General features: G+C 49.3%; 1 protein-coding gene across 2 annotated transcripts in view; it reads left to right on the top strand.

Annotated features, from left to right (window-relative positions):
• The first annotated feature begins 12,858 nt into the window (after window positions 1–12,858).
• Window positions 12,859–17,111, top strand: part of SEPTIN8 (septin 8) — a 65,547-nt gene continuing 61,294 nt past the window's right edge. The window contains exon 1 of one of the 2 annotated variants that reach the window (XM_077265871.1): window positions 12,859–13,052. In XM_077265871.1, coding sequence (XP_077121986.1) covers window positions 13,023–13,052 — 30 coding nt within the window. In that variant the 5' untranslated portion in view covers window positions 12,859–13,022. The remainder of the gene's footprint in view (window positions 13,053–17,111) is intronic. The other variant, XM_077265872.1, reaches the window with a different exon arrangement.

Below are 17,111 nucleotides of genomic sequence, written 5' to 3'. Positions count from 1 at the left end.
GCCGATCTTGCAGCCAATTTCAGGGAATCAATTGAGGCATCTGCTAGATAAGCCGCTCCTTCTCTGATCTGAGACAGGGAGTTTAACAATTTATCCCTGGGTACTTTAGCTTTAAGCTGTTCTTCCAGCTGAGTTACCCAGGCCATAACAGATCTCGCCGTACAGGTGCCTGCGATTGCAGGTTTAAAGGCTCCAGATGATGCTTCCCACAACTTTTTAAGAAGCATGTCAGCCTTTCTGTCTGAAGGATCTTTAAGGAGTCCTACATCCTCTAATGGTAGCGAGGCTGTTTTCGAGGTAGAGGCTACTGCCGCATCTACTTTTGGGATCTTCATCCACTGGGATAAGGTGTCATCCTCAAAGGGGTACCTTCTTTTTGCGGCCGAAGGTAAGAACCCTTTATCCAGCTTGTCCCACTCCCGTTTGACCAGATCCTTAATGGTATCTACCACCGGGAAAGCTTTCCGATTTCTCTGGCTGAGCCCTGCGAACATGATCTCTTGGGTTGTTTTCGGTTCTTTACTCTCTGCCATACCCATAGTTGCACGGACAGCCTTAATTAAAGTCTCCATATTGTCGGTGGAAAAGCAAGGCCTTCCCTCCTCATCTGAGGAAGATGGTGATGGGCTCTCCGAGCACTCGCCCTCTTGCAACGAAGGGCTGGAATCGGATACTATTTCCACACTACTCTTCTCATGCCGTCTAGATCTAAGGGACGATTTAATTTCTTCCCTAAAATCCGATACACGGAGGGGGGCCTCTTCTTCTAACGTATGGCATATACACGTCTGACATAATCTCTTTAAATAGGTGTCAGGTAGTGGTTCTGTGCATAACGCACACTGCTTATGTTTAGACTTTGAGACCTTCTTCCCCTATAACAAAGCATAGTATAGAAGACAGTTGCATCAGTCAATGGTTCAGATTTTAAACTCACCACTGCTGATGACCTTAGAGTACCGGTTTCTGAGGGGGTGAGGTTAGATGTGACGTGCCAGGGTCCTGCTGTGCACGTGCCACATCTCCACTACGAGATCTGCTGCTGCTCCTTTCTCCTAACTGTCGGTGTTCGGCGTCTCCTGTGGAAGACATGTTGCCGCACACCACTCACCAAGCGCTGCCTATTTTCAAAGGTCCCGCGCTCCTCCTCCCGGCCTCCTCCGGAAGTCGTTAGATCACTTCCGGGTCATAAGCGCCGACCTGCTCCCGCAGTGTCGCGCGCGTGGACGACCCGGGGCGGCGCGCCTTCCCCCGGGAACGCCACCTCGACCGCTTGGTCCTGCCGCTCCTTGCCAGACGAGGGGGGAAGCTGGAAACAGGACTTCCCCCGACGCTGCTTCCGGGCCCCCGACTCTGCCGTTCTCACCTGGACACCGCACAGAGGCTTGGCGGACCCGGGTAAGTGAACGAAAAAACCTGTAGGCTCCCGCCGTCCGGACAGGAACCCAAACTGGAAGGCGAGGGGGACCGCCCCTTTTAAACCTGTAGGTTCCTGTCCGGAAGGTGGGCGGATCCCCTCTCTCGTTGTGGGTGCTATCGTGGCGATAGGAAAAATTGTACATTCACACTGAACGCATCAAAAATATGAATTAACACATGTGGAATTATATACTTAACAAAAAAGTGTGAAACAACTGAAATTATGTCTTATATTCTAGGTTTTTCAAAGTAGCCACCTTTTGCTTTGATGACACTCTTGGCATTCTCTTGATGAGCTTCAAGAGGTAGTCACCGGGAATGGTTTTCAATTCACAGGTGTGCCCTGTCAGGTTTAATAAGTGAGATTTCTTGCCCTATAAATGGGGTTGGGACCATCAGTTGTGTTGTGCAGAAGTCTGGTGGATACACAGCTGATAGTCCTACTGAATAGACTGTTAGAATTTGTATTATGGCAAGAAAACAGACTCTAAGTAAAGAAAAACAAGTGGCCATCATTACTTCAAGAAATGAAGGTCAGTCAGTCCGAAAAATTGGGCAAACTTTGAAAGTGTCCCCAAGTGCAGTTGCAAAAACCATCAAGTGCTACAAAGAAACTGGCTCACATGAGGGCAGCCATAGGAAAGGAAGACCAAGAGTCACCTCTGCTTCTGAGGATAAGTTTATCCAAGTCACCAGCCCCAGAAATTGCAGGCTAACAGCAGCTCAGATTAAAGACCAGGTCAATGCCACACAGAGTTCTAGCAGCAGACATCTCTACAACTGTTAAGAGGAGACTTTGTGCAGCAGGCCTTCATGGTAAAATAGCTGCTGGGAACCACTGCTAAGGACAGGCAACAAGCAGAAGAGACTTGTTTGGGCTAAAGAACACAAGGAATGAACATTAGACCAGTGGAAATCTGTGCTTTGGTCTGATGAGTCCAAATTTGAGATCTTTGGTTCCAACCATCGTGTCTTTGTGAGACGCAGAAAGGTAAACGGATGGACTCCACATGCCTGGTTCCCACTGTGAAGCATGGATGAGGTGTGATGGTGTGGGGGTGCTTTGGTGGTGACACTGTTGGGGATTTATTAAAAATTGAAGACATACTGAACCAGCATGGCTACCACAGCATCTTGCAGCGGCATGCTATTCCATCCGGTTTGCGTTTAGTTGGACCATCATTTATTTTTCAACAGGACAATGACCCCAACACACCTCCAGGCTGTGTAAGGGTTATTTGACCAAGAAGTAGTGTGATGGGGTGCTACGCCAGATGACCTGGCCTCCACAGTCACCAGACCCTAACCCAATCGAGATGGTTTGGGGTTAGCTGAACCGCAGAGTGTTAAGCATCTCTGGGAACTCCTTCAAGATTGTTGGAAGACCATTCCCGGTGACTACCTCTTGAAGCTCATCAAGAGAATGCCAAGAGTGTGCAAAGCATTCATCAAATCAAAAATGGCTACTTTGAAGAACCTAGAATATAAGACATAATTTCAGTTGTCTCACACTTTTTTGTCAAGTATATAATTCCACATGTGTTAATTCATAGTTTTGATGCCTTCAGTGTGAATGTACAATTTTCATAGTCATGAAAATACAGAAAAATCTTTAAATGAAAAGGTGTGTCCAAACTTTTGGTCTGTACATTACTATTTTCTTGTGATATATTGTGTTATCAGTGTATGGACTGGAGCTATTTGTAATTTAAGTCCAAATTTACTGGATACAGATTGTTTATGATGAAACCAAGATTAATGTCTCAGCATATTATCAGTAATAGAGATTATTTGCTTATACTTGATAATATTGTCCATAGTATTCACTTATTCACTTCATCCTAGATCATACATTTTATCATGTATGTATATTGGATTTTTTCCTATTTTTTTCCTATGTCACATTATTACTTTTCACAGTGCATGTTTGATAAAGATCAGGTAGACGGAAATGTCACTTTCTTGCAGAACAGTGGCCAAATAATTTAAAAAATTCTGCTATATCTCGATATTGGAGAGTCCGATATCCTTTTCATTTATGCTTTTTTATTATACATTTTACACATTTTACTTTGAGTTAAAAAAAAATTAGTACAATTTTACTGCAAAAAAAATTGTGCTAAATTTTATCTCAATGTTTTGTAAGAACATTTTTTTTGCGATTCTTTCAAGAACACAGTCATTTTTTAATTGACCTAGAATGACACTTCTGGCCAGAGCTTTCAATGTGGAATTACATGTCTGCTTTTTCACTATTTAGCTGTAATGCATAGAAAAACTGGGTTTCCAGAAGGGACAGATGCTCTTCACATGAAGCTTCATGATAGACATTGGTCCAGAGTAGAGAACCCTCTCTATGAATATGTATAACTAGATGGTAGCCAGATTCTAATGCATCAGGTATTCTAGAATATGTATGTAGTTTATTTATGAAGATTTTAGAATAATACATTGAATACACGGGATTCAGCTGGCCGCGACCATTTAGCGAAGCGTGGTTCAAATCCCGCGCCAATTCGCGGCCAGACTGCGCCTGTTGCTGATTGTTCGTGGCCACGTAGTATATAACAGCCCACGTAGTAAATAGCACCGCCACGTAGTATATTGCACAGCCACGTAGTATATAGCACAGCCCACGGAGTATATAGCACAGCCCACGGAGTATATAGCACAGCCCACGGAGTATATAGCACAGCCACGTAGTATATAACACAGCCCACGGAGTATATAGCACAGCCGACGGAGTGTATAACAGCCCACATAGCATATAACACAGCTCACGTAGTATATAACAGCCCATGCATGCAGTGTATAACACAGCCCACATAGTGTATAACACAGCCCGCGTAGTGTATAACACAGCCCACGTAGTGTATAACACAGCCCACGTAGTGTATAACACAGCCCACGTAGTGTATAACACAGCCCACGTAGTGTATAACACAGCCCAAGTAGTGTATAACACAGCCCAAGTAGTGTATAACACAGCCCAAGTAGTGTATAACACAGGCCAAGTAGTGTATAACACAGGCCATTTAGTGTATAACACAGCCCACGTAGTATATTGCACAGCTCACGTAGTACACTCACTGGCCACTTTATTAGGTACACCTGTCCAACTTCTTGTTAACACTTAATTTCTAATCAGCCAATCACATGGCGGCAACTCAGTGCATTTAGGCATGTAGACATGGTCAAGACAATCTCCTGCAGTTCAAACCGAGCATCAGTATGGGGAAGAAAGGTGATTTGAGTGCCTTTGAACGTAGCATGGTTGTTGGTGCCAGAAGGGCTGGTCTGAGTATTTCAGAAACTGCTGATCTACTGGGATTTTCACGCACAACCATCTCTAGGGTTTACAGAGAATGGTCCGAAAAAGAAAAAAAATCCAGTGAGCGGCAGTTCTGTGGGCGGAAATGCCTTGTTGATGCCAGAGGTCAGAGGAGAATGGGCAGACTGGTTCGAGCTGATAGAAAGGCAACAGTGACTCAAATCGCCACCCGTTACAACCAAGGTAGGCCTAAGAGCATCTCTGAACGCACAGTGCGTCGAACTTTGAGGCAGATGGGCTACAGCAGCAGAAGACCACACCGGGTACCACTCCTTTCAGCTAAGAACAGGAAACTGAGGCTACAATTTGTACAAGCTCATTGAAATTGGACAGTAGAAGATTGGAAAAACGTTGCTTGGTCTGATGAGTCTCGATTTCTGCTGCGACATTCGGATGGTAGGGTCAGAATTTGGCGTAAACAACATGAAAGCATGGATCCATCCTGCCTTGTATGGAGCATCTTTGGGATGTGCAGCCGACAAATCTGCGGCAACTGTGTGATGCCATCATGTCAATATGGACCAAAATCTCTGAGGAATGCTTCCAGCACCTTGTTGAATCTATGCCACGAAGAATTGAGGCAGTTCTGAAGGCAAAAGGGGGTCCAACCCGTTACTAGCATGGTGTACCTAATAAAGTGGCCGGTGAGTGTATATTGCACAGCCCACGTAGTACATTGCACAGCCTACGTAGTACATTGCACAGCCCACATAGTATATTGCACAGCCCACATAGTATATTGCACAGCCCACGCAGTACATTGCACAGCCCACTCAGTACATTGCACAGTCCACATAGTATATTGCACAGCCCACGCAGTATATGGCAATGTGGGCATCATATCCCTGTTAAAAAAAAGAATTAAAATAAAAGATAGTTATATACTCACCTTCCGTTGGCCCCGGATCCAGGCGAAGCGTTTACCGATGCTCCTCGCGCGCTGCGGTCCCAAGAGTGCATTGCGGTCTCGCGAGATGATGACGTGGTGGTCTCGCGGACGTGGTGGTCTCGCGAGACCGCTATGTCATCATCTCGCGAGATCGCAATGCATGTAGCGGCCACCGGAGCGTTGCGAGGAGCAGGAAAGGCCGGTTCTGGATCTGAGGGCGGACGGTGAGTATATAACGATTTTTTATTTTTGTTATTATTTTTAACATTAGATCTTTTTACTATTGATGCCGCATAGGCAGCATCAATAGTAAAAAGTTGGTCACACAGGGTTAATAGCAGCGGTAACGGAGTGCGTTACCCGCGGCCCGTTACCGCTGCCATAAACCCTGTGTGAGCGCTGAGTGGAGGGGAGTATGGAGCGGGCACTGACTGCGGGGAGGAAGGAGCGGCCGTTTTGCCGCGACCAATCAGCGACTTGGATTTCCATGACAGACAGAGGCCGCGACCAATGAATATCCGTGACAGACAGACAGAAGGACAGACAGACAGACGGAAGTGACCCTTAGACAATTATATAGTAGATAATACTATATGCCTGCAGGCGGGTGTATATGGCGTGGTAATCCTTTTTACCATTTTTATAGGACACAATGACATTGGTGGCAAACTGGTATCTGGCGTCACCACCCAAGGTTGGCAGAAGTCATTCAGTCGTGCACTGGAGACAGTTTAGGGTAATGTTACTCATTAGAGGCACCCAGCTTACTGGTTACAGAGTCTTAGGCCAAAACATGCCTCGTAATTACACATACTGTTAAATACAGTAACGACTCCAACACAGGGAGGTGATTGGCAAAAACATGAATCCTGAGCTTCCATATTTCAAACTTTACACAACCCTCTGGAAGGCTCCACAGCCGCGACTCAGGCTCAGTCTCTTACAGCTCAGCACTCACACTTTCAATGGCTATGTGACCAGATTTTACAAAGCAAAGTTTAAATAGATTAGTAATTAGTACCGTAGATCTGATGTACTTACCCTGAAAATAATTCACATCAGCATGGCTGGGTAATCCTGATGTTAAGGTGAGCATTTTATCCTCATTTTAATGTCATAAAGGAAAAGTGTCACAAAGGATTATCCAGCCATCCTGATGTGGATTTTGACAAGTACACCAGCCTCCTCTGGTCTAAAAGACTTGTATAATAATGTAAGCAGTATTCATTGTGATATCAGTGCTTGGATGTGGCGTGGTGGCCGCCCTGGCCCTTACTGTGCTCTCTCCATTGCAGCTATATGAGGCATGGTATCCTCTGCAGCATCGGCGGAGCACAGGGCCCTGAAGGTGGCTAAATACAGTTAGGATTATCTTATTTTTATGTTCCCTGTATATTACTATTATTCTGGATACTCTACTTTTGGAATCATCTTATAGTTGTTGTTCTGGAGCTTGGGATATCTGTGACTCTGTACAATGTCAGACTGACATTTTATAGAATTCTGGAGCATTATGGTAATATGAGAGTGTACCCCGACAATAGATGTGTACTGAAAGGCACGTACCGCAGCCTCACGCTGAACCCCGCAAAGCATATTCATGTGTCCAGACCTGAATCCCACTGAGAATCTGTGGCAAGATCTGAAAATTACTGGTCACCGACGTCTCCATCCAATCTCCCTGAGCGCGTTTACAGAGAAGAATGGCAAAAATGTCAGCCTCTAGATGTCTAGAATCACATGGAAAGGTGGTCCTACAAAGTATTGATTCAGGGGGCTGAAAGAAAAAGCGCGTCACAATTTTAAGATTTATATTTTTTAAATATTTAGAAAACCTTGTATCATTTCCCTTACACCTCACAGATACTTGCTACTTTGTGTTGGTATATCATACAAAATCGAAATAAAATACATTTACGTTTGTGGGTGTAACATCGAAAAATGTGGAAACATTCACACGGCATGAATACTTTTTCAAGGGGCCATGTGTATAGCAGGTGAAGTGTACCCCATGTGTACAGGGTGTGGTGTACCCCATGTGTATAGCGGGTGAAGTGTACCCCATGTGTACAGGGTGTGGTGTACCCCATGTGTATAGCGGGTGATGTGTACCCCATGTGTACAAGGTGTGGTGTACCCCATGTGTATAGCGGGTGAAGTGTACCGCATGTGTACAGGGTGTGGTGTACCCCATGTGTATAGAGGGTGAAGTGTACCCCATGTGAATAGAGGGTGAGGCGTACCCCTTGCGTACAGGGTGAGGTGTACCCCATGAGTGCAGGGTGTGGTGTACCCCATGTGTATAGAGGGTGAAGTGCACCCCATGTGTATAGAGGGTGAGGCGTACCCCATGTGTACAGGGTGAGGTGTACCCCATGTGTACAGGGTGTGGTGTACCCTATGTGTATAGAGGGTGAAATGTACCCCATGTGTACAGGGTGTGGTGTACGCATACCTCCCAACCATCCCGGAAACAGCGGGACTGTTCCGATTTTGACAGTCAGCCCCGCGATCCCGGGCGGGACATTAGTTGTCCCGCACTGGTTGGGAGGTGTGTATATCACCCGGTCAGTCCCTGAGCCCCTGCGCCCACCCGCAGAGAACTGCAGCATATTGGCTGCTCTGTGCGCACAGGCTCAGGACCTGTGATGAAGTCACAGGATGGGAGGAGTCAGGGGGTCACATGATCGGGAGGACCTCCGTGTACAGGACCTTGCTGGTTGTCATGATGCTGCAGGAAGGTAAGCATATGTGTGAAGTCAGGAGGTGTTTACAGTGTGGATGTAGCAAAGCCGTGTGTGTACAAGGTGTATGGATCGGAGCAGCGTGTGAAAGGTGTATGTAGCAGAGTCGTGTGTGTAAGACGTGTACGGAGCCATGTGTACGAGGTGTACGGAGCGGAGCAGCGTGTGTACGAGGTGTGCGGAGCAGAGCCATGTGTGTACAAGGTATACGGAGTGGAGCAGCGTGTGCAATGTGTATGGAGCGGAGCCGTGTGTGTATGAGGTGTACGGAGCGGAGCCGTGTGTGTACGAGGTGTACGGAGCGGAGCCGTGTGTGTATAAGGTGTATGGAGCTGAGCCATGTGTGTGCAAGGTATATGGAGCGGAGCAGCGTGTGCAATGTGTACGGAGCGGAGCCGTGTGTGTACGAGGTGTACGGAGTGGAGCCGTGTGTGTGCGAGGTGTACGGAGTGGAGCCGTGTGTGTATGAGGTGTACGGAGTGGAGCCGTGTGTGTATGAGGTGTACGGAGTGGAGCCGTGTGTGTATGATGTGTACAGAGCGGAGCCGCATGTGCAAGGTGTATGGAGCGGAGTCGTGTGTGTACGAGGTGTACAGAGTGGTGCCGTGTGTGTACAAGATGTATGGAGAGGAGCTGTATGTGTATGAGGTGTATGGAGCGGAGCCGTGTGTGTGCAAGGTATATGGAGCGGAGCAGCGTGTGCAATGTGTACGGAGCGGAGCCGTGTGTGTACGAGGTGTACGGAGTGGAGCCGTGTGTGTATGAGGTGTACGGAGTGGAGCCGTGTGTGTATGAGGTGTACGGAGTGGAGCCGTGTGTGTATGAGGTGTACGGAGCGGAGCCGCATGTGCTAGGTGTATGGAGCGCAGTCGTGTGTGTACGAGGTGTATGGAGCGGAGCCGGATGTGCAAGGTGTATGGAGCGCAGTTGTGGGTGTATGAGATGTACGGAGCGGAGCTGTGTGTGTACGAGGTGTATGGAGCGGAGCAGCATGTGCAAGGTGTATGGAGCGCAGTCGTGTGTGTACGAGGTGTATGGAGCGCAGTCGTGTGTGTACGAGGTGTATGGAGCGCAGTCGTGTGTGTACGAGGTGTATGGAGCGGAGCCATGTGTGTACGAGGTGTACGGAGTGGAGCCGTGTGTGTACGAGATGTATGGAGAGGAGCCGTGTGTGTATGAGGTGTACGGAGCGGAGCCGTGTGTGTATAAGGTGTATGGAGCGGAGTCGTGTGTGTACGAAGTGTATGGAGTGGAGCCGTGTGTGTAAAAGGTGTATGGGGAGGAGCCGTGTGTGTATGAGGTGTACGGAGCGGAGCCGTGTGTGTACGGAGCGGAGCCGCATGTGCAAGGTGTATGGAGCTGATTCGTGTGTGTACGAGGTGTATGGAGCGGAGTCGCATGTGTACGAGGTGTACGGAGCAGACGCTGGCTGTCTCGGATCGGAGCAGATATTGCTCCTCGCTCTGACACTGACTGGCACAGGAGACACGGAGGTCTTTATCAGTGGCGTATCACAGCTGCAGCGACATGAGCAGTCAGCGGCGCAGCTGGATGACACCATTCAGCGCCGTGGGAGTGGAAGCTGCCAGCTGCTGCGAGGGAGCGCGGTGAAAGGTGTCTATGTGTAGTGATGGAGAAGGCAATGATGGGGGTGGAGTAACCATGTGTGGCCATTATACTGCACCCAGCATTGTGTGGGGCCATTATACTGTATGGAGCATCGTGAGGGGCCATTATACTGTACCCAGCATTATGTGTGGCCATTATACTATACCCAGCATCGTGTGGGGCCATTATACTGTACAAAGCATCATGTGGCGCCATAATACTGTATGGACCATCATGTGGGGCCATTATACAGTATGGAGCATAATGTGGCCAATGGCCATTGTACAGTATGGAGCGTCATGTGTGGCCATTATACAGTATGGAGCGTCGTGTGTGGCCATTGTACAGTATGGAGCGTCGTGTGTGGCCATTGTACAGTATGGAGCGTCGTGGGTGGCCATTGTACAGTATGGAGCGTCGTGTTTGGCCATTACACAGTATGGAGCGACGCGTGTGGCCATTGTACAGTATGGAGCGTCGTGTGTGGCCATTGTACACTATGGAGCGTCATGTGTGGCCATTGTACAGTATGGAGCGTCGTGTGTGGCCATTGTACAGTATGGAGCGTCGTGTGTGGCCATTATACAGTATGGAGCGTCGTGTGTGGCCATTGTACAGTATGGAGCGTCGTGTGTGGCCATTGTACAGTATGGAGCGTCGTGTGTGGCCATTGTACAGTATGGAGCGTCATGGGTGGCCATTGTGCAGTATGGAGCGTCGTGTGTGGCCATTGTACAGTATGGAGCGTCGTGGGTGGCCATTGTACAGTATGGAGCGTCGTGGGTGGCCATTGTACAGTATGGAGCGTCGTATGTGGCCATTGTACAGAATGGAGTGTCGTGGGTGGCTATTGTACAGTATGGAGCGTCGTGGGTGGCCATTGTACAGTATGGAGCGTCGTGGGTGGCCATTGTACAGTATGGAGCGTCGTGTGTGGCCATTATACAGTATGGAGCGTCGTGTGTGGCCATTGTACACTATGGAGCGTCGTGTGTGGCCATTGTACACTATGGAGCGTCGTGTGTGGCCATTGTACAGTATGGAGCGTCGTGTGTGGCCATTGTACACTATGGAGCGTCGTGTGTGGCCATTGTACGGTATGGAGCGTCGTGTGTGGCCATTATAGGGTATCGAGTGTCGTGTGTGGCCATTGTACAGTATGGAGCGTCGTGTGTGGCCATTGTACAGTATGGAGCATCGTGTGTGGCCATTGTACAGTATGGAGCGTCGTGTGTGGCCATTGTACACTATGGAGCGTCGTGTGTGGCCATTGTACAGTATAGAGCGTCGTGTGTGGCCATTTTACAGTATGGAGCGTCGTGTGTGGCCATTGTACACTATGGAGCGTCGTGTGTGGCCATTGTACACTATGGAGCGTCGTGTGTGGCCATTATACAGTATGGAGCGTCGTGTGTGGCCATTGTACACTATGGAGCGTCGTGTGTGGCCATTGTACAGTATGGAGCGTCGTGTGTGGCCATTGTACACTATGGAGCGTCGTGTGTGGCCATTATACAGTATGAAGCGTCGTGTGTGGCCATTGTACACTATGGAGCGTCGTGTGTGGCCATATTTTTTTTGTTTATAATTATTGTTTACGAAACATTGTGATCAGAAGTGCTAAATGGGTGTGGTTGGGCGTGGCTAGTTGTGAAATGGGTGTGGTCAGTGGTGTGGCCTAAAATTTGCCGCGGCGCGCTATGCGCGCAGCTGACTTTGTCCCTCTTTCCCTTCCTCGAAAGTTGGGAGGTATGGTGTACGGTACCCTATGTGTACAGGGTGTGGTGTACCCCATGTGTATAGAGGGTGAAGTGTACCCCATGTGTACAGGGTGTGGTGTACGGTACCCCACGTGTACAGGGTGAAGTGTACCCCATGTGTATAGAGGGTGAAGTGTACCCCATGTGTACAGGGTGTGGTGTACGGTACCCCATGTGTACAGGGTGTGGTGTACCCCATGTGTATAGAGGGTGAAGTGTACCCCATGTGTACAGGGTGTGGTGTACGGTACCCCATGTGTACAGGGTGAGGTGTACCCCATGTGTACAGGGTGAAGTGTACCCCATGTGTATAGAGGGTGAAGTGTACCCCATGTGTACAGGGTGTGGTGTACGGTACCCCATGTGTACAGGGTGTGGTGTACAGGGTGTGGTGTACGGTACCCCATGTGTACAGGGTGAAGTGTACCCCATGTGTATAGAGGGTGAAGTGTACCCCATGTGTACAGGGTGTGGTGTACGGTACCCCATGTGTACAGGGTGTGGTGTACAGGGTGTGGTGTACGGAACCCCATGTGTACAGGGTGAAGTGTACCCCATGTGTATAGAGGGTGAAGTGTACCCCATGTGTACAGGGTGTGGTGTACGGTACCCCATGTGTACAGGGTGTGGTGTACCCCATGTGTATAGAGGGTGAAGTGTACCTCATGTGTACAGGGTGTGGTGTACGGTACCCCATGTGTACAGGGTGTGGTGTACCTCATGTGTACAGGGTGTCGTGTACGGTACCCCATGTGTACAGGGTGAGGTGTACCCCATGTGTACAGGGTGAAGTGTACCCCATGTGTATAGAGGGTGGTATACCACCACAAGTAGAGATTATTTTTAGCTATCATGTCATCAGTCGTACAACAGAGGGCGCCATAGTAGCGTCCCACATAGTTTCGCAGTCCTACTGCTATATATGTCCATAGTATGTATGTATATATGCAGACAGCATTGCATTCCTGCCACCATAGTCTGTGCTGTGCACGACCGCCGGCTCCCAGTATCAGCCCTCTGCGGGGACTACAAGGGCCAGCATGCCTTGCGGAGAGAGGGCGGTGCTGGGCCCCGCCAGGCTGTGCTCGGCTCGGCTGTGCGGGCAGCAGGCGGCCTGACTCCCGGCTGGTGTGCGGCCCGGGGGAGGTGACAGCCGTCTGTAATGCAGAGGGGAGTTTCCAGGAAGTGCAGTGGCCATATTGGATCCCATTGAGAGCTGGGATTGCATCAATCAGACGACCTGAGCTCGGGAGACGCCGGGAACAGCCAGCATGGCCGCCACTGATGTAGAGCGGGCAAATGTGAGTACGTGGGCACGGGTGCCAGTCACTGCGATCAGCTGGGCACCAGCAGTGGAAAGTTTCCATCACCGGCGCAAGTTGTGCACTCGGTGCTGTGTCCTGGGCACAGTGGGTGCAGTGTGGGCACGCAGGTTCCACGGCTGTCATTGCACACAGGCTGGTGCTGAGCCACAGGGCACCTTTCTTGGCATGGTGAGCCTCTGGGCACCGCTTCTTTCTCCCCATAGGTGTCAATGAGACTGACATGCTGGCAGCGGGCACTCTGGTGGGCTGTAGTGTATATTTGGCACTGTTGGCGGCCTGGGTTTTCTTCGCGAGCGAGAGATATGCCAGCAGAAACCCTACAGAGCCATGTTTGCCAGGCACCAGTCAGATGAATGGGCAACCATTAATCACAGTGGCCAAGTGTCTATCCTAATAGGTCGTCCATGGGGGGGAGATGAGAAAATGCGTAATAGAGAAGCGGGCCAGCCGTTCCCATGGCGGGCTGCCCTACAGGGGGCTCCTTGGCATTGAGCTTGGAGGGGCAAATCCTACAGACATGGCCCCTGGCAGGACTCTGGGTTGCCGCTGCACCTAGACTTTCCCTGGCTTCCAGATTTGTCTGACTGGCTACCTATGGCCATCCAGAGAGTATGAGGACACTTTGTGCTTGGAGTTTATAATGACTGTGAAGGGTTAATGCACAGGGGATGTCAGGGTGTCTGTGCCCGCCAGCTGTTTGAACTCTGCTGCCTATTGTGCCCATGGGCGCTAATCTCCCCCCTGCTGTGCTCAGCACTGGTGGTGGGTGTGGGACCCTCTGCGCAGCAGATCTCTGGTCTGTGACCCCGTACACTCCCCATTAGGTGGCGAAGATGTGGGCACTACTTTATGATAGATGGCAGGTCAGTGTCTGAATGTTGTGCAGAATTCCATGGACCTGCTGCAGAACCTCGCTGCTCTCATGCGTGAAACTGCAGAAGGCCTCACACAAATCTGTCAATTCACCCTTTAAGCAGATTGTGGAGTTGTGCACGGCTGGGGGTCTCTTGAACGTATACCTATGAGGCTGTCGAGTTCGGGTCAGGACGCCCACGGCCGTCTGTACTCAGAATGTCTACGTTATGGCTGTCTACCCCATTTCAGGACTTGCAGATTACAATGCTTGGTAATGTAGTAGGGTAAAATCCACATCCAAATTCACAGGTGGCACATTCAGATTTATTGCAGACTTACGACCAAATCTGCAATTCACTCCTTTGAGGAAAATAGTAACGCCCAGTTATTTCTTCATATATTTTTAGGAGGAACAGCACAACATAGTATCAAGGAAATATTCTCCAGGAATGTTCTATTATGGGGAATACCGGTACTAAACTAGACATATTGGGGGAGCGAAAGTTTTCCTTGAAGGGAATCTGTCAGCAGGTTTTTGCTACTTCATCTGAGAGCAGCCTGATATAGGCAAAGACACCCTGAATCCAACAAGGTATCACTTTACTGGGTTCTGACACAGTCTTAGAATTAGCAAAGCTGGGAAAGCTCCCCCTGCCCACACCAGGCTCCATATGTACATAGCTATAGACAGTGAGCTTCTTATCACGGGAGGGGGCGGAGTTGGACTAGCATGCACGCCCTGCTGTGGTCCAGACTAGGATAACCACCAGGTGATAAAACCTTCATTGTAAGTAAGCAGCACACAGCCTTATAAGTGACACATCATTGAAATCTGTTTGTTTTTTTTTAACCCCTACCTCATGTGGTCCTCCTGCTGACAGATTCTGTGTAAGGAGGTTCTCTAGAGATTGAGCATTGATGGACTGTCCTGAACCACAATCAGCCCTTCAGTGCAGACAGCTCCTTAGATCAGGGCCAGCTGACTCGGGAGGGATATTTAAGTTTACAGATTCTCCTCTTAAGTTTTTATAGGCGTTAGGAAGCCAATGAGAGGCTGCACTACAGACTATGTCTGCGTTGGACCCTTTTAACAAGAGATTCACATGTTCTACATTGTTCGTGCTGTACGCGAGCTCCATACAGATGTACTTTACTTTCTAGCCGCCGATGACAACAATGGCTCCTCTGTCACCTCCTTGTACTGTGGTCGGTACAAGCCCTTGTTTCATGGGATTAGGCAACAGATATAAAATAACAATGCCCTGTGGCTGAGTTACAAGAATCAGTATAATCGGGGTTGGGCTCCTGTAATCTCTTTATAATGTTTATTTAGTCCAGCAGCCGGTGCCAACGACCCTGAATCTTGTACCAGGTCTTGTCAGACAGGTGTCTGGATTGTTCCAATTGGCTCCAAAAGTGCCATTGTGCCATGGTGTGAAGCTTTCATACCTAATGTTTGGCTAGCTTTCTTCAAAGCTGGCAATAAACCGGCATGCAGGCCATAAAAATTTGAATAAAGTGATATCTGCGATCTGATATCTTATTTCCGAGCTGTTAGGGTATGTGTCCACTTTCAGGATGGCCGGCGGTTTGGACGGAGCGGCAAACCCGCTCCGCCCTCAACTCCGTCCCCTTCTGTGACGCCATGATGCCGGATGTGTTCATTGCACACATCCGGCATCATCGCACCCCACACATAGTGCCCTGTGATATACCCTGCGGCGGCGCAGCGGCGCCGCAAGGTACACGGACATGCTGCGATCTAAAAAGACGCGCAGCATGTCCGTAATCGCAGGGCCGCCGGGTGCGTGGTAGACGGGATTTGATAAAATCCCCTCCACTATGCTGTAACATCTGCGTCAAACACGCAGCGTTTCCTGAAAGTGGACACGTACCCTCAAGATCCATAGGCCACTCATAAAGCTTCCCTAGAAACTGCTTCCACTAAAAAAGTGACGTGCCGCAAAATATAATGTCCATTGTGAAAGACTTTAGAAATCTCATTTATTTTGCTATTACTGTAAGTTGGGGTATTTGTCCACATGGAAACTCTCTTAAACCCATGGAAAATGTCATGTATGAACAAGCCCTCACAGCCACAATAGAAGTGCCTGAGGACGGCATGTAGGGTGCGAGCCCCTGGCTGGGGATCACTGCTTTACATGTGGATGCGGGTCATTGTCCATGAAATTAGAAATAATGCTCATTTCACTTTCCAGTTAATGATGATGGGTGCTGCGTTGCTCTGGTCGGCCGCGTCGCCCTGCTCTGGTCGGCCGCGTCGCCCTGCTCTGGTCGGCCGCGTCGCCCTGCTCTGGTCGGCCGCGTCGCCCTGCTCTGGTCGGCCGCGTCGCCCTGCTCTGGTCGGCCGCGTCGCCCTGCTCTGGTCGGCCGCGTCGCCCTGCTCTGGTCGGCCGCGTCGCCCTGCTCTGGTCGGCCGCGTCGCCCTGCTCTGGTCGGCCGCGTCGCCCTGCTCTGGTCGGCCGCGTCGCCCTGCTCTGGTCGGCCGCGCTGCGTTGCTCGGGGCTCCTGGTAAACTGCGTTCACATGATTGTTCTTGATGGCTTTGCATCTTAAGGCCCCAGATGGGTGATTTTCGTGTATCTGTGTCATTTCCATTGTAGCTTAAATTGTAAACTGAATTTCTCGTTCTGGAAAGATTTGCCTAGAGCAGTGATTTTATGTCACGCTTTGCGTCCATGATAAAGAGGAGCTTAGGCATTAGAAATGTAGGGTAAAGCGCTTCGCCTTCTGCACTCACACATTCCTATGAACGCTGTAAAAAGCCGTACATTCCACAGACGTAGGCTCCATCCAGAGTAAATGTTACTGCGGAGACACCAGATCCCGGGAGCTGGGCACACACTTGCTGCTGGTAGCTGACTTTTTGGCATGGCTTCGAGATCGATCTTAATGTCTATCGGTTTGAGGATCGGGGATAACAGGTGATTTCATTCGTGCGATCAATCTAACAGTGCCATTCAATTCTTTCACTCTTTCTGCATGTCCTTCCCCAGCTTCTTGTAATATTCTCCAGGTTTCTTGAACAACCCCTCAAATACTTGGGACCTGACGATCTTAGACTACTGTACTGAATGTCTCTCTTCTCGTTGGAATACAAGGAAGCATATGCTCGACATGTCGCAATTTTTTTTTTTTTTATCATTTAGGGTATCATGA

Source organism: Ranitomeya variabilis, chromosome 5 (assembly GCF_051348905.1).
Source record: "Ranitomeya variabilis isolate aRanVar5 chromosome 5, aRanVar5.hap1, whole genome shotgun sequence".
In the NCBI taxonomy this organism is placed as follows: Eukaryota; Metazoa; Chordata; class Amphibia; order Anura; family Dendrobatidae; genus Ranitomeya; species Ranitomeya variabilis.
Note: the sequence above shows the minus strand (reverse complement) of the source record. Positions and strands in the feature narration are given on the sequence as shown.